The sequence below is a fragment of the Zalophus californianus genome, chromosome 3 (genome assembly GCF_009762305.2).
Source record: "Zalophus californianus isolate mZalCal1 chromosome 3, mZalCal1.pri.v2, whole genome shotgun sequence".
NCBI lineage: Eukaryota > Metazoa > Chordata > Mammalia > Carnivora > Otariidae > Zalophus > Zalophus californianus.
Genome location: NC_045597.1, coordinates 187,621,740 through 187,639,953, shown reverse-complemented (window position 1 = coordinate 187,639,953; position 18,214 = coordinate 187,621,740). Strand labels below are relative to the sequence as shown.

Here is an 18,214-nt window from a genome sequence, read left to right as displayed (position 1 = left end):
ATGAAAACTTAACCATCACACTAAAGCTTGCCGGTGTTTATGGTACTATTATTCTATAATTGCCCCAAGCTGGAAACAACCCAGATATCCTTCAACTGGTAAATGGATAAGCAAACTGTGGGCCACCTACAATATCATGGAACACTACTCTACAACAAAAGGGAATGACCACTGATACACATAACCACATGGGAAACCTCACATGCATGACGCTAAGTGAAAGAAGCTAGACTCAAAAGCTACCAACTGTATGACTCCATCTGTACGACACCCTGGAAGAGGTAGAACAATAGGCACAGAAAACAGATCAGTGGCTACCAGGGGCTGAGGGTAGGGGAGGGAACATGAATACAAGGGGGAAAGTAGAAGTTTTCTGGGGTGACAGAACTAAAAAAAAAAAAAAAGTAAGAAAGGGAATTTTATTGTATGTAAATTATACCTTACTGGGGTGGGGGGGGGGAAGTAATTCTGGCTAAAAATGTGGCTGGTGGGTATCGTGCTGAAGGTGTTAGAGTTCCTAGTGATTATATATAAAATCTGCCCTTTTATAGAAATGGCAAAGAGAGTTGATCAAGCCCACAAGCAGTAAAACAAATGCAAGTCAAAACAATAATAAAACACCATTTTCAACCTATCATAATAACGAAGATTAAATAAAACCCACACACTCTCCATTTGGTGAGAGGCAATGACAATGCACTATTGTTCCTGCTGGGGAGAGCCTAAATTAGCTTAACCTTTCTGGGAAATTATCTGGCAGTTTGTAGCAAAAGCTTTAAAAATGTACACTCTTTAGGATACAAAGAAAAATGTTATGACTGGGTCATGGGTGACCGATACCTATGCCGGCCTTATTGTTAATCTCTAAATTTGTCTAAGACAAACAAGTATTACTTTTCTAAGAAGATAATAAGGTAATCAAAAAGAGAAAAGTATCACAGAAAAAAAGTGAAATCCCTTCAATCCAGTCATTCCAAGAATGTATTCCTAAGGAAATAATCCAAAATGATTTTTTAATTTTATGCAGAATATTAATTGCCGTGCCATTTATAAGAGCAAAAGCTAAAAGCGGCCTAACTGTAACAACATTGGGGAAGGGTTACATAAACTGTGGAATATTCTGCCTCTCTTCCTTGAGCGACTTGCGAGTAGGATGAGCACCCCATCTCCTTCCCTTCGGGGCTCACAAACCCTGCAAGTTGCCCCCGGTTTGGGAGTCCAGGACCAACTCCCGAGTGCCTGAACACTTCACCCCAGCAGCTGTAGGAGAGGACCCATCCTCACCCCTGCACCTCCATTTCAAACCCTTCCCCGCTGTCCAGACCCAACTGCAGGATCACAAATGAGGGGAAGTCTTTCAGGCCACGGCGGCCGGCGACCCCCATGGCCCCACGGTAGCCCTAGAGAGGTGGCTCTTCTGTGAGGACAGAAATGGGGTCTTTCTCGGCATCTGGCCACACAGATAGCTAACAGCCATTTGCTGTTGTGTGTCAAGTGCTGCTCTAAGCATTTTATGGGTACAAGTCACTAACCTCACAATGCCCCGACGGCAGAGGTACTATGATTATCTCCATTTTACCGACGGTTGTCTCAGGAACATCGTCTCCACTTCTTTTTTTTAAGATTTTATTTTTAAGTACTCTCTGTACCCAACATGGGGCTCGAACTTACAACCCAGAGATCAGGAGTCACACACTCTACTGACTGAGCCAGCCAGGTGCCCACATCATCTCCATTTTATGATTATCTCATTTTACTTATTATTATCTTAGGAAACTGAGGCACAGAAAACTTAAAGTCACACAGCTAAGTGCAAGGGTCAGGGTCAGAATCCAGGCGGACCGGTGCAGGGTCCGCTCTGTAAGTCCTCACTGACTTGCAGCTGGTGGCAAGGAGAGAACGGAATCTGGGCCTGGGCCAGTCTGGAGCAGAAGCGTGTACCAAAGAGAAGTTCAAAGCTAGGCCTCTGGGCAACCAGGACAGATCTCCACAGGAACCGAGAGGTCCTCGGCAACAAGGAGTCAGGAATCCAGGCCAGTAAGCTGGATGGCCAGGCAGGCAGAGGAAAGGGAGAAGCTCAGGACCCTGCTCCCGCTCTGCTGGAGCTCAGGAGTGTGTCCCCGCAGGCCAGCCAGGGAGGCGGGCGAGACTTCGAGCTTGGTCCCAGTACTTGGCTGGGGTGGAGGGCAGGAGAATGGAAGGGGAGGGCTCCCTCGTGATTTACAGGAGGAAACTGATTGTAGCAAATCAGTTTCAAAATGCCCCCTGGCCAAGCCTGCATTCTCAGAGCTCAGTAATGGCTCCCCGTTCAAATGTGCTTCAAACCCAGTGGACTGTTGTTCATTAGCAAATTTTCTTATTTAGGAGCTTGCCAATTGAATGCTGACAAGCAGATAAGAAACCTGCTGGGATTAACTCCCTGGGTGTTGCCCTTCGGGGTCTAGGCTCATTTCTTTCTACTCTGGCAGATTTCCTTTACCCCAGGGGGTCACAATTCAAGGGGCAATTAAAGAATTTCTCATTTATTTTCAGTATTTCCGCGTTTTTCTTATAGCCACTTGCTAATTTCTATTTTGTACAGGAGAAAACTTTTAAAAACAGATTGACCTTGTCTCTAACTGACTTTCTAAAGTGGCCCCTTCAAACCACAGCTAAGTGTTCTCATACAAAAACACCTCGGTAGCCACCTCCACACAAACCCAATGCGGCCTATTATCCAGGCTTTTCCCTTGCACCCCCCTCTTCTATTTGTGCTCCCATTTCCTCCACGAGACATTAAGCTACTCTGAGGGCCGGGCCCCGGAAAGCTGGGACCAGGTTCTCTTCTCTTTGTCCCTAATACCTGGCACAGTACTTGTACCTGGTAGATATTAAAAAAAAAACATGTCTGGGAAATTAAAAAGATAAGTCAAAAGGGATCAAGTTACAAAATACCTTTAAAGCTCTTAAATTCTCTTCAGTTTAAAAACATCTGCCAGGGGCGCCTGGGTGGCTCAGTCGTTAGGCATCTGCCTTCGGCTCAGGTCATGATCCTGGAGTCCCGGGATCGAGCCCCGCATCGGGCTCCCTGCTCGGCGGGGAGCCTGCTTCTCCCTCTCCCACTCCCCCTGCTTGTGTACCCCCTCTCGCTGTGTCTCTCTCTGTCAAATAAATAAAATCTTTAAAAATAAAAATAACAAAACAAAACAAAACAGAACATCTGCCACATGCCATTTAAAATGGGAATGGAAGGAGTGCTACAAAACAGCGTTACAGTGATTCTTGGGAATTCTTGAGGAATAGCGGGACCATCTCTTCAAGTTCTAGACTTGACGTAAAATGGACACCGGGTGCTGGAGCTCCCACTGACTGCAGGTGATGTCCAGGGCACTGTGAGCTCCCAGCAGTGTGGCATCTGCCTTCTCCACGGCTGACAGGCAAGAATGCAGGCAAGGAGGGAGACAAAGGAAATGAAGAAATAAAATCGTAACACGATATGAATGAAAACCCATGAAGGGCTGCATCCGGACCCTTGTGAAGCAGGCTTCTGGAAGAAGTGAGGCATGCGGGACGGGGGCGAGTGGGTGGAGGCCCAGGCTCTGTGAAGGCAGGGAAGGATGCGGAGGGTAGGCGGGCCGGTGGGACACAGGGGTCATCAAACACAGGCCACATCACAGAGCGCCTCCAAAGCCAGGAGGCGCTTGGATCTGGTGGAGCAATCCAGTCCTTCTCAAAGGCTGGTCTGAGATGCACAAAATGAGACAGAGGTTTCCCACAAAGCTCAACCAAGTCAATGGGAAAGACCACTTCATACTGTAAAATATGTCTTTCCTTCATTTTGGTGCTAAAATGTTTTCATTTGTAGAATCATGACAGCAGTAGATGGTCACTAGCTTTTTAAGACAATGTCCTTGTTTGGCAAAACTAAAACCCAGCAATCCTGTATCTTGTCCTGGAGTATCTAGAGAAACCTCACTGGTCCCTGAAATTTGCTTCAGAAGACTGTAGGTCCTTGAGTGACAGGTGAAAGCAGCGTTTGGGGGAACTCAATCTGGCAGCAGGATTTTAGGGCAGATAGTGAACAGGAGCAGAGCCCCCTGGCTCCCTGGACCATGGAAACCGAATCAATTGGGCCAGCCCTGAGAAGCAGTCATGGTAAAATCTAAGGGTCAGCTGCAAGGGTTCCCTTTCCCCAATGCAGGTTTTACTAACGTCAAAGGATTCCACATCTCTTATGTAGCTGTTTGGCTCACATTCGAGTGACGTGGGGTGTGACATGGAGGCAGGCTGAGGACGTGCAGAGTGTCCTGCGAATGGAAAGGGGAGAGGCCAAGCACATCCTAATCATGAGTACAATTACCCGAAAGACAGAGCCCTGGAAGGGCCAAATCTCGTCTGTCTGTTGAGGCCGCTAACCCGAAAGTCCTGCATCTCAGAGAGGAACAAGGGATGCTGGCCACTGCCCTGCTCGACCCCCAGAAGTTTCTTATATATCATCTCGTCAGTGTGAGGGCCCTCGGCCTCCCTTCTTTGGCCCCTGGAAATGCTAGGGACTTAAGTCTGAGTCATCTGGGCACACTCTCAACTCCAACTGCAATGTGAGTTATCTGCTCTCCTCAGACAGCCCAGCAGCAACTAACACAGAACCGCTGTCTTGTGCAAATCATTTCCATGAGAAGCAAAACCAGGCTCCGATCAGAATTCAAGGAGGGAGCAGAGACTGGGGTTCCCATCGCAGTATACAGATCACTTCCATTTTGTCATGTGGGTTCGGGGACAGAAGCTGCCATCAGCTCGCCCTGGAGGGAATCTCTGTGGAAGGCAGGTGGGGGGGGGGGCGGTGGTGGAATCTGGTGCCCTGCCCACCTTTCCACGCTGGTGGAGCCAGGTCTCCGACAAGCCTGAACATTTCCGTTCCCAGGGTGGCACACTGAGGGTCTCTGCCTTCCCCTGGAGGGCCTCTTCTGCCAGGCTCCCCTCAGGGACACAGGCTCCCTGGTCTGAGGACACAGAGGTGAATGCAGAAGCGCTCGGGAAGCCTCAGAAGCACTGCCAGCCCCCTGGGGGGCTGAAGCTTCCTGCCTCTGCACACCTGTCCAGGCAAATCCACCTTGAGAAGGTCCTCATTACACCCTGTTCTAAACCCTGGATGCCTTGGCAAGGAATCAAACACCCAACCCTTCTATTCAAAGAGGGGAGGAAACCTCTGATTTATAATGTGCATTTAATTCTCTTACGTAAGCGCCCCTCTCTTCGAGGACTACAGTTGCTTACCCAGATCACAACTACCTTCCTCTTTTTAAAAAAGACCAGTATGCACAGAGATGCTCAGAGACCTTGAAACACCTGGTTAGAAACCAGCACCGTGCAGGGGGTGGAGATACAGAGATGAACAAGACGCTGTCCTTACCCTTCAGGAAATCACAGTCTCAGAGGAGAAAGGGAAGAAAATGGGAAATGACAAAGCGTGTGACAATGTGATCAAGACAGGAGACAGGTATAAATGAAGTGCTAGGGGAGCCGTAAGTGGGGGCGGCGGGGATGCAAACCTCTCTGCAGCAGAATTGCAGGTGCAGTCTTCAGGTTTTTGGAAACTAAGACAGGTTTATGGGGGAGGGGGTGCTTTTCCCTTCTTTAAGAAATGAGCCTGGGTATAGGCAAGCAAAAAGCAGCAGCAGACAAGTGAAAAGCTTCCAGAAGCGGGGTAGGAGCCAAGTCCACTCTGTAAAGTTAAATAAGAAGCAGTCTTCAGAATTCTGCTGAGGATCTGTACTGGCCATTGCAAGAGCAGAAGCATCAGCCCTTGGTCCTCCTCAGTGGCCACTGCACAGGAGAGCTCCTAAGGGCCCTGGGGGCACTGAGTGGTGAAGGTCACACTAGGACCACCTCTGGGGTACGCGGCTTGGTAAGGGGCACACTTCCATCTGTCTCTGGTCTACCTTCTGCTCCCTCTAGTCATTCCAACCATAGTTTCTTTTTAGAACATTAACTTCTGGGTTGTTCCAAATGCTTAACTCACTCAAGCTGCCTTCTCTGATTCAAACTTTATCAGTAATAGAATATTTCGCTCTCAGGCCGACTTGAGGGTCTCAGTGGGCTCGGAACTTAACAGGAGAGAGTGGTGTAATGGCTATACGCCACGTTGTCTCCACAGGGTGGACATTCCCTGCCCTTCAGCTCCTGCTCACCAGTCGTGTCCTTCCCCGGCCCCACTGTGCGAGTCAGGGCTTCCCTCCCCAAGCCAGCCCTCTTTTACGAATCCCATCCCACCTAATAACCTACTCCTTCAGCCCCGAGTCAACGGACTATGCCCTTGCTTTTATTTTATTGGAGTTTCCTGTAAGTACGCAGAGATCTCCTCAAGTTCACTCTGCAACTTGAAGGTAGAAAGTTCATCTTCCACTGCCTAAGGTTCCTTTATAGAACTATTTGTAACACAACAGGAACTTAAGAAATATCTGTTCAGTGAGGGTCGGAGATCATGTCTGAGTCTGTATTTTTAACAACTTCCAGAATAATACTACCTGTATTCCTTCTAATTTTTGAAAATTATGAGTAAATGACTATGTGACATGCCTAAAGGAAGATGAGCACATGAAGAGTTTGGGGCTTTAATAACAAGCTGCTTGGCACAGTTACTCTGACACTTAATGATATATGTTCGTTTTTATGCGCATGTTAACAAGCCACAAATAGTGCTCAGCTCCCACAGTGGCTGTAATTAGTGTTACTTAGATACAACTAGGTCAAGTTTTCAGGCCTGTCTCTTGTTCATGACTTGGGATGCGTAAGTATGGACTGTTTTCCCGGATTCCATATGAAATTAGGAATGCCATCCGATCCGTCTCCTTCTCTCAGAGGAATGACCAGGGCTCCCTGTGCTCCCAGGTTCTCCCTGAAGCCTGAGGCTGCACCCCCTTCTGCCCAGGTGCTCCCCTCTCCCCCACAGAGACCTTGCTGGATGGCCAGGCAGCTGACTGGCTCACAGGAGCATAGCTTCTTGGCTGAAGATCGATTTATAAATGAGCTAGATACACTTACATGAAAACTTTGCTGATATAATTAGTATGAAACTGGTAACTGGGAAAAATTTACAGGCTGATATTCTTTCAACCTCATTAATTCTAGAACTCTCTCCATGCCTGAAATAATGCGCATCTGTCAACACCAAAAGAGAAGCCCTGAACTTCCAGGGGAAACCTTCCCGGACTGTTTACTATTACCCTAAAGAGAAGCCTAGCGATTCTTATGGTAGAGCCACTCTGTGCTCTTTAGTCTTTTTTTTAAATTTTTTTTTTTAATTTATTCATTTGAGACACAGAGAGACAGAGAGAGAGAGAGAGAGAGAGCATGAACAGGGGGAGAGGCAGAGGGAGAGGGAGAAGCAGGCTCCCTGCTGAGCCAGGAGCCCGATGCAGGGCTCGATCCCAGGACCCTGGGATCATGACCTGAGCCGAAGGCAGACGCTTAGCCATCTGAGCCACCCAGGCGCCCCTGTGATCTTTAGTCTTAATTCAACTGGATTTCTTTATAATTATTCACGTCAGACCAACCCAAGGCTATTATAACAGGAGGTAAGAATCACAGAAAAAGGCTACTGAATTTCCAATGTTCTCTGAGGATCTGAAAATGCAATAATAATTCTCAGCACCATTTCAAAAAGGATGGGTTTCTTTATGGATTCTAATGAGAGGAAAGAAGGACCTCACTTTGGGGCAGGAGGTTGCTCTCCAGTCTCAGCTTCAGCAAGGGGTTAGCAAGATGCTTTCAACCACCTCTCTCAGCCACTTTAAGTTTTTGGACTCTTGGGGCATCTGGGTGGCTGAGTCAGTTAAGCGTCCGACTCTTGAATTTGGCTCAGGTCATGATCTCAGGGTCCTGAGATTGAGTCCCATGTTGGGCACCGCACTGAGCATGGTACTTACTTGAGATTCTCTCTCTCTTGAGATTCTCTCTCTCCCTCTACACCTCCTCCCACTCTCTCGCTCTCTCTCTGTCTCAGAAAAAAAAAAAAGGCTTAATTTTAGGCTCTTAGGAGTATTTTTTATAATGGCTAATGCTAACAGGAAGAGTCTGTTGGTGTGACACTGCTCTTTGTAGGCAAGACCTCATGAAAATCAAATCAAATCAAATAGGAAAGATGAAGGAATAATCCAAGACCAGAGCCACTGGGACACTGCAGGAGACTTAGACATGACTGTGAGAGATAGAGGGAAAGAGAGGCAGGGACAGACACACACCCCATATAGACACAGAACTCCTGACAGGTATTTCCAAGCTTGGTGCCCTTATTCACAGGCTACTGGAAGGAGGAAGTTCGTATAACCTTTGTGCAAGGGAATGTGGCAGTGTTTGAAGATTCTTAAATATGTCTGTACCTCTGACCCTATTGGCATAGTTCTAGGACCGTCCTAAGGAAATCAACAGAATTAGAGTAAAGACTTAGGAACACAAGGTGGTTATGGCACTCTTATTTATAGTATTAAAAAATCATAATCTAAATAACCACAAATGGGTCACGGTTAAATATTCCAGAGCATATGAACATGAGGAAATATTACAGAGGCATTATAATAGTTTAGAAGAATTTTGAATGACATGAAAAAAAGTGATTCTCTAATATTAAAAAGCAGAATATGAAAATTATATGTATGTTATGCTAACCACTCCTTCCTCCTGCCATGAAGTGTTCAGGAGGATATTCATAAGGAACTATAATATACCCAAATACTAGCAGTGGCTATTTCTGGATGATGGAGTTACAGGTGGTTTTGATTTCTTCCTTATACTGTGGTATTTTCTAAATTTTAGAACGTTAGAATATGCTTAAATACCTTTTCATAGATAAAGGCATTTACTTATGCTTTTCTAATCTGATATAAAGCTTCCTTTCTAAGGAAAAGAGGGGATCAAAGGGGCCTACCTAAGAACTGGGGCACAAGGAAGTGTCTCTCACCCTCCTGCCGATCTAGTATCACATGGCTGCTCATTCTGGAGTCTTCCCCACTGGAGCTCGTTCTCCTCATCTCCAGCACCTAGCGCACACACAAGGTGCCCAATAAATGCTTTTGGAAGACATGGCGAATGAAGGACTCTATGACTAAGACAATAGAGACCAATTCTACAAATATGTCCGACCATCTGATCAGAGGCTTACTCTTGTGCTTCAGTGGCGATGTAAATTATAAGACCAAGGAAGAGTCAGATAGGAGGAATAGCCCGTTCTTTCCACCTTGCACCATATATCACACCGTACAAAAATTCAACAGTAGAGTGCTAGAATGCTCATTTCTTGCAAACAACTGTCCTGGAGGGGAGGAACAGAAACATTAAACATATGAGTCAACAAAACATATTGCTATGTACAGCAACGGGGGTGGGGGGTGGGGGTGGGGAGAGAAAGGCCACACGGCCTCCTGAGAGCCGGCTTCGGCCGTGAGCAGGCCGAGCCTACGAGATGGAGAGATGGCGGAGCCAGCATCTCTGTAGGTGGGCTGGGGATGAGACCCAACTGTGAAGAGGCTGCAAGCTCACAGAGGTGGGAAATGAGAGCTACTGCTCTTTTTGCTTCTGGCTAATTAAAGCTACCTGACTGTAACTAGGGTAAGGGAACTGGTGCTAAACTGATTCATTCCCCTACTTCTGGCCTCCAATTGGACCTGCTAAGCATGGTACTAATCAAAGGAGTAATTTACTTAATTGCATGAAACCACCCCCAGAGCTAACTCAGCACCACTGTTCTCCATTACCTCGCCCGATTCCCCAGAGCAGTGATGATGAGACGCTAAGAGCGGACTGGGTCACAGGGCTTAATTTCAGGTGAGCGGGGGTCAGCAAGCTCTACTTGCTCTTGTACAGCTAAAAATGGTTTTTACATTTTTAAATGATCGAAAAATCATCAAAGAAAGAATACTATTTTGTGACATGAAAATGATGTCAAATTCAAATCCCAGTGTCCTTAAAGCTTTACTGGCACACAGCCTGCTCACCGGTTTGTCTGTGGCTACTCTCACGTTGCAACAGCAGAGTTGGGGAGTCGAGACAGAGGCCATATGACCCACGAAGCCCCAAATACTTGCTATCTGGCCCTTTACAGCAAGTCTGCCGACCCCTGACCTCAGGGCTGCGCTAGCCCAAGGACACGCAGAATAGCACTCCACAGCAGCTCGGGTCCCAAGGTATCTAAAAAGTATTTCGCTAACAAATTTATCTTTACAATCAAGTCCACTCCAAGAAACTGTCCGATGTTTGGGCTTCAAAATCGTGCCTGGAGGGCGTGATAGAAGATGTAGCTGAGAATTTAGTAAAGGCTCCTTTAGTTTGGAGGAATTGCCTAAGATAGAAATATAAACTCTTCTTCACTACAACTTTCTCTAAATTCAGAAAGTCAAAGGCTCAGTAGGAGCCATTCACGTCCTGACCACCTGCCGGGGGACCCCAGAAGGGGCCCAGTTTCTTGCAGGCCATGATGCGGGTTCCTCGCAGAAGTCTGTACACAGAGTGGGGGCTCTCTGTAAGTGCTATCTCCTGACTGAGGAACGTCGGGCTGGAGAGAAAGCCCCAGAGAGCTGTAGGTGTAGCTTCCTGAAGATAATCAATATTCCCTGAGATGTTTTTGTTTGAGGGTTCTATTTACCATGCGGCTACCCTCCCTTGCTATCCTTTCTTTAAGGCAACCGCTAAGGCACAGAACTCTCAAAGGGGCCTGAGGCCTTGTCAGACCACAGGCAGTATTATCTTCCTCTCTAGAGAGGAGGCTGCCTGGGGGCAGGCTTTGTGTCGGCATAAACAGAAGTGCCAGGGAGCTTGTCACTCTCAAGGCCTACTGACAGGCCTGAGTCACAAAGCAAGAACTGAAATGGAGTGAAGAGGGGGGGGCTTCTCACAGTTTCCCTTCCCCCAAACTCAAGATTTGCACATGATTATAAACCATTATGGCTCCTTTTACTACAAAACACAAAAACATCTGGGCCCTCTTTAGGGGCATCTCCTTTCAAGAGACAGGAGTGACATACATGATAATAAAGAAAATGAGACTAGACTCTGTGGAGAGTCTAGAATTAACATGGCAGCAGGAAACGTGAAGATGGGAAGAAACCACCAGGAAGGGATACTGTTCAACTCATCCGGCCAAAAAGCTCAAAGAATGCGTTGGGCGTCTGCAATTTGCCTTTTGGGCAGTGAAACAAAGGAGCGTCATTTCACTGAGCTAGAACCTCTGGAGAACGAGGTTCGAGCTCTAGGTAAAAGAGACATGTGACGTGAAGCCGGCGATCTGACCTCTAAGGCAGTGCTTCCCAATTGGTCCCACACCACAGTACATACACAATATAGCACACTAGGGTGAGCAGACAAGACTTCAGCAGGTGGTCCCCAGGGGACTGGAGCTAGCCCAGGTGGCCCCGAGGGCTGAGGGTGCACTCTCTCCGATGGGGCTGAGGCAGCTCTGGTCTAAGCTGTTGACTGCCATCACCCGGTGGTCAAGTAGCTCTGTATTTCTGTGGTTGTTACAACCTCCAAACTGGTCCGACCCTGACTCAACAAACAGGCACTACCCTGGTATCCCCCACCTCCCTCATTCTGAAGGTCCTTACGGTAAAAGGATTTCTTGGAAAGGGAAAACTTCTGGATTAGCAGATTTATTGTGCATCCAAGGGCCTACTGTGTGACACAGATGGTGTCCTCTCTCACAGAGCCTCTCTAATTGAGGCGAGTGTGAAAGGGCATATTTTTTAAGGACTGCCACCAAAAATGTGGACATGGTGAAATGAGGCAAACAAAGTCTTAGAGAGAAACTCCAAACAGCAGGCTATGCCAAAAGCACCAAGGAAAAATGGATTTTTGTGAGGGCAAATGCAGGCAGCAGGCCCAGGGGAACAAACACGGTAGCTCCTGAATGGGGCCATTGAGCTGATTTATAAAGGATCTCGCCAGTGTCCCTTGCTGCGGAAGACTGATGTGCTCCTCCTTCTAAAGCTGTGGTCCACACAACTTGTTTTCTGGGGAACCAAGGAATCAACTCCAAGGATGTACATCCATTATTTTCAAACCCTAATTAACTGGAACCTAATCAGGACTTTTGAGGGCTTCCCCCCCCCCCCCCCGCCCCCCGGCCCACTTTGAAGGAAAATTTTTCTCTCTTAAGTCAGCATGGTGTAAATGGAGAAAAACTGAACAAAGAGTCAGCTATCTGGATTTCCTGCATATAAGCAACTCACTTAACTTTTGGGGGGGGGGCATCAGCTTGCCAATGTATAAATTGTGAGAGCCAATGAGGTATAGATATCTAAGGTTGTTTTCAGCAATTAAATTGATTCTAAGATAAGCCAACAGACCAGTATCAATCAATAATCTGTGATCATTCTTCTACCCTCCTACTGTGAGTTGAGATCACCTAATAGTGATCTTTTACAGTTTTATAGTTACAGAGCATTTCTTATATTTAATCCAATCAAACATTCTAATAATCTGATAGAGTAAGATCTCTAAGATGTTATAACAGAAGCCTTCTCATTTGATGTGCCTGAAGGAGTGGTTAGTAAGTTACTGTAGGAGCTGACTAAAGGGGAGAATCAGGGTGCCCAGGTGGCTCAGTCGGTTAAGCGTCTGATTCTCAGTTTCGGCTCAGGTCATGATCTCAGGGTTCTGGGATACAGTCCCACGTTGGGCACCCTGCTCAGCAGGGAGTCTTCTTGAGATTCTCTCTCTCCCTCTGCCCCTCCCCCCAGCTTATACTCGTGCATGCACTCTCTACATAAATAAAATCTTTAAAAAAATAAAGAGGGGAATCATACATAAGAGATATATTTATAACTAATCATTTAACTTAATTTATATAAATGTACATTCATTCGTTTTTTAAAATATAAAGCTTTTTAAAAGAGGATAATTGGATTCCTACATTTTTTCTGATAAATTACACTCATAATTCAGTGTCTATAATTTATAGTTTTTGTTTCTTTTTTTTATATATTTGGGTTTTTTTGTTTGCTTTTTTTTGAGAGAGAGAGTGGGAGAGTGTGAGTGAGAGTGAACAGGAGAACGGGCTCCATTTCACAACCCTGAGATCATGACCTGAGCCAAAATCGAGAGTTGGACCCTTAACCGCCCGAGCCACTCAGGTGCCCCTACAGTTTTTGTTTCTTTAAAAGACAGGGAGAATGTAGACATCTGTAAAGCCATCTAAGTACAGAATTCTTCCTGAATTTTATGATTTTTTTCCCCTATTTTTTTTATAGCTGTCACACGCAAACAGCAGAATTTTTACAGATTCATCCTTATTGAATCTTTTCAAACAATTTCAGTTTTCACAGAAACAACTTTCTTTTTTAAGCTCTTATTTGATCAGTATATCTTATTTGAGTCAGGTAAATTGCATGGATATTGGATGCACACAGTTGCCCTGGTGGGAGCAGAGGCAGGAGGGAACATGAGGCAGGCTGCACAGCGTGCTGTGGGCACCCACCACTGCATCCTGCACAAGGAAGGATGAGCACCGGCTGACGTGACCACCCACAAGGCATCCGGGGGAAGAGTTCACGAAGGCAGGGGGAGAGGCCTGTCAAGAGCTTGGGAAGGAGGGCAGGGCTGGAGAGACAGATTTTGGCATCATCAGCATCCAGTTAGTAGTGACGATCATAACCGTAGAGGAATTCATTCAGGGAGTGTGGATAGAGACAAAAGAGAGGGTGGGGGAGACTCCAAGGAATGAGAACCCTCTAGGGGAGAGCAGAGGAAGAGGCTTCTGCAAAGGGACCAGCAGGACATTACTGGAGATGTCCGAAGAGAAGCAGAGAACCAGGAGATGAGCTTCAAAGGGCCAAGTGCAGAACAAAGTCCAGGAAGCAAGAACTGAAAAGCGTCCTTGGATCTGACAGCCAGGTAGTCCCTGGTGAGTAAGACCTGGGGTGTGTTCGTGCCCCAACAAAGCATTTCACTGAAGGAAGGCAAGGAGATACTCTGTCATCTCCTGTACCTTTGGTCCCTCTTCTACTGGGTCGGCTCTCTTCATCAGCGGCCACTCTACCGCCTGCCTGCCCATCAGCATTCGTGAGCAGACAGGCTGCCTGAGCCCAGGCCAGGGAAGGAGGAGCATGAGAGCTCCAGAAGATGCCCTGACTCCCTCAAGCCCAGGCAGAACAGCGTGTCCACTTGCCCCAGTTGCTGCTAACTTATTCCTAGGCCCAAGGCCGCAACTATTTGCAAGGCCTGCTGAGAAGTTTATCACAAAAGCTAGGATGAAATGAAATCTTCAATTAGAAAGTTTTAAAACAAAGCTTTTGAGAGCCCTCCACGCTGGAAGGCTCAGACAAAGGCATCTCTGTGAGGTTGCCCCCTTGCCGGTGGTCTCCATCAGCCAATCCTGCTGCTCAACTCATTTTTCAAATGCCCAGAGACTTCCCCCAGCATATAGTGACCAGGCAGGGAGAGTAGGTTCTCGGGGGTTTGAGTAAGAAATATAAATGAGAAAAAAACCCACACAATCCAGAACACAGTCTCTACTCTATAACGTACTGACAACTAAAGAGGAATAGGATTCCTAAGTCATAGGAGTTGCCACACATGGAAACGGAAATGTGGTCAAGTTTCAGCGACAGCTACCTAAGTCCCATAGGGCATGGCTGCGATACTCAAGAGCAATCAGTACCATTCCGGGCCACCATGTTCCTCAACGGTCAACGTTTGCCAGTCTCTTCAGTTCTCTCCTTTTCAAATATGAATCCAGAATTTATAAATATATGACTCTTTTTGGGAAATAAGGGATAAAAAGAAATAACGCTTTTTTAAAAGCCTCATGATCAGGTACTGGTCAACTACCCCGTAAACTTCCATGTTCCTGTTCCCACCTCCATTCAGAGGGATGTGAGGTAGAAACTGAGGGAAGGCTCAAATAGTGGGTTACAGCCTGGCCAGCAAAGACCAGCTGGGAGTTCTGGTCACAGGGCCACCCACACAGACACCACCCTTTTGCCTTGGCTCACGTCAGTGGGTCTCATGTGCCTGTGAAGTTCGGAGGGTGGGGGAGACTTAGTCCTTGCCCGCCTCAGAGAACGCTGTTTTAGTGCTGTGACTGGGGAAGGAAGAAGGGAAGATCCCAAGACTGCCATGTTGAATCTCATGCAGGCTAGGTTCGAGCATAAGTCAAATCTGTTGGTTGCACAAAAAAAAAGAAGTGACTGACTTGATCCAGACGCAGTGCGCCGTCCACAAACCGTTGTTTTCGCAACTCCTTTGCGATTCCGTGGAGATTCAAGACAGCCTGGTGTACCTCCTCACTGGTGTGCTCGGGGGAGATGGGCGGCAGCTCCTTCTCAGGGATTTTCTCGGTCGGGCTTTCAATCATGCTCTGTGCGTGCTCGTAGCTCAGTTTGGTACAGGAGCGAATGATGGTCCGACCAAACCATTCACCAAGGATCTGCAAAGACAGATTGTGAGGGAATCATGAGGAGAACTTTTTCCAGGCTTTTCTTTCATGCAACCATTCATCCATACACATTCTACAGAGATTTACCAAGCACCGACTCTGTGCTCAGAATGGTGTTAGGTTCCAGCTAGGCATGAAGACCGATCAGATGTGGAAGCTGCTACCCTCAGGGAGCTCAGACTCTGAGGGATGGATTTAACAGGCAGTGGAGGTCTAAGCACACGGGTGGCATAGGCAAGGCCCAGCGGGAGGGAGACTCGAGGTGAGGGGCCTGCTGGAGCGCCTTTTCATTATTTTGAGTGAGTGGTTGGTCATCAATAGCAAAACTGGAAGAAAGAGAAGGGGTGGGGGTAGAAGCCAAAGATGTGACACATGGGGACTCTGTGGACTTGGTAATGGACCAGATGTGGGGTGAGGGAGAAAGTGGGGTCACTGACAGAAACAGACACAGGTGAGAGAAGCAGGATGGAGGCAGAAGGAGAAAAGGAATTCCAACTTGTTCTATTTGGGCCATGTATGTAAAGACAAAGGTCAAGAACAGGGTTTCTCAACCTCAGGACTATTGAATGGACTAATTTTTTGTTGTGGGGGCGAGCCTGGGCCTTGTAAAATGTTCGGTGATATTCCTGGACTCACCAGACATCGCCAAACATCGCAGGGGGGGAAACTCGGCCTAGGCTGAGGCCCACTGGGCTCGAAAGATCCACCCAAGTTTAGTAGTGGTGCTCGCTCTGGTGGGATTACTGCTGATTCGTATTTTATCCTTTAAATTTGCTTGTATTTTCTATAAGGAGCGATTATTGCTTTTAAAACAAAAACAAAACAAATGTTAAAATATTCTGGGGACTCCTGAGTCTGAGGTGCAGGGAGGAGATCCAGATGGTGGGCTCTGTAGCAGGCAGCTGGGGTGTGGGCCTGGGGCGATGACTAATCTGCAGGTAGGAAGCCGGCACCCTTGGCAGGAAGGTGCGAGAAAGAAAGAAAGGGCAAGGGAGAGTCAAGGCTGCATTCTCTACCACCTTCTCCATTTTCGGGGGCAAAAAGAGAATCTGGAGAGTGAAAACAAAAAACAACAGAGCTCAAAGGGATAGGAGAAAGGTCAGGAGTGTCCAACGTTAGGGGAAAGGGGCTTCAAGAGAGGACTACTCAAAAGCCACAAGAGACACATCCAGAGCACTTAGGAGGAGACAAGACGCTTCCCACGGAGCAGCCATTTCGGGCAGCAACCCTGTGAGGTAGGTCTTATTATCCTCATCCTGCAAAGGCGGGAACTGAGGCACGGAACAGTAGGTGCCGTGTCTGAGGTCACAGGCTGGGGAAAGGCACAGCCAGGAACTGAGCCGCAGCAGTGCCACCTGAGTCTGAGCTCTTGGCCACTGGGGAGAGTCAAATGCCACTTGGATGTCAAAGAAGATAAGAACAAAGAAAAATCTTTGCATGTAGCATTTGCTTATTGGTGATCTTTAGGAAGGGTTTTTAGGGGGAAAAGCAGAGAGCGGGGTGGGGCGGCAGAGTCAAACGGCAGAGATTTGGGAAAGGCTGCCACAGCGGGCCCGTCCACCCTCGGGGCAGCCAGATCCGCCTGCCCTCATGCCAGGCAAACAGCAACATCTCTTCCGTGTGTCACGATGTGAAGAAGTCTGGGAAGTCCTGGGTTAAGGACAGGTGCGTGGTTGGTGGAGGCAAGGCAATGAGTGTGGATGACCACTTCCGGGGGGGTTGGCAGGACAGAGGATTATGCTGGGTTTGTGGGGTGAGGGGAAGAAGCCAGCACAAAAGGAACAGATCCTGGGCCAAGTGGAGGCACCCATCCATGAGATAGGAAGAGTGGCCTGGAGAGGAGGCAAGAAGGAAAAGGGAGGCGAGGGAGGCAACTTTGGGGGCAAGAAGTGGGGAGGTGAGAGCACTCACATCAGCTAGCCCCATTCTATGGGGGCAGAAGGCAAAGGATGAGGGGGGCTAGGTGGGGCTCAAAGCCATGAAGAAGTGGAAAAACTCTGAGATAAATATTGTGGGGAATGGATTCATGAGCAAGGAAAAGCCAGATGTACTGAGAGGCAGAGGGGGCTCAGGAGGAGGGAGGGAGGTCTAATCAGTTGTGGAACCTCTCTGCCTGGGCTTGCAAACATCCCCTCTGCCTTCCTTTTCACAGGTCAAACCATTCTGTTCACAACCTCAGAAATATGCTTCCTGAAAAAAAGTCATCTGAAGGATCCATGGGTGTTTCCAGGGGGAAAGGAGAGCGCCCAGCCCAGAGGAGCTGTCCACGCCACACAACTTCTATAGCACATGGCTGGTTACTACCCTGGAAGGCAAGAGAGAGAGACCCTCTGATACCTTAACCTGCCCCCGAGGGAAGAATGAATACTCTTAAAATGGCAGCCAAGAAGCACAGGAAGAGAATGGTAGAAACTACCCTCACTTTCCTTTGATTCAGTGCAAAGAGCCTCATTATAGTCTTGGATCTGTAATATCAGCCTTTAATTTTCTTTAAAACAAAACAAAACAAACAAAACCCAACCCTTAAACTACACTTTCTGGATTATTCCAAGAACCACTCCTAACCCAAAAATATAAGTGATTCAAATACTGTGCTCATGACTCTTCTGCTGCAGCAAGTAGGTCCTGAATTTGGCTCTCAGGAGGTGTCTGTGTGTGTGCTGAATGCAAGAGAAATTAGACAGCCAATTTGAGGTATCGTCCAACAGTCCTGGTGGGGAAGTACTGCGTGCGGGTCTCCAGAAGAGCCCCTTTCAAGGTCAGCCCATGCTTGTCCTTCTATCACATCCACATTTCCTGAAAACTCCCCAC

General features: G+C 47.5%; 1 protein-coding gene across 7 annotated transcripts in view; it reads right to left on the bottom strand.

Moving 5' to 3' along the window:
• DIS3L2 (DIS3 like 3'-5' exoribonuclease 2) overlaps positions 1 to 18,214 on the bottom strand; it is a 437,114-nt gene that overhangs the window by 64,863 nt on the left and 354,037 nt on the right. For all 7 annotated transcript variants that reach the window (XR_003519033.2, XM_027588750.2, XM_027588754.2 and 4 more), the window contains one exon: positions 15,161 to 15,394. Coding sequence is in view for 6 of the 7 variants with exons in the window: in XM_027588750.2 (XP_027444551.1) it covers positions 15,161 to 15,394 (234 nt within the window). In the remaining variant the exon portion in view is untranslated. The remainder of the gene's footprint in view (positions 1 to 15,160; positions 15,395 to 18,214) is intronic.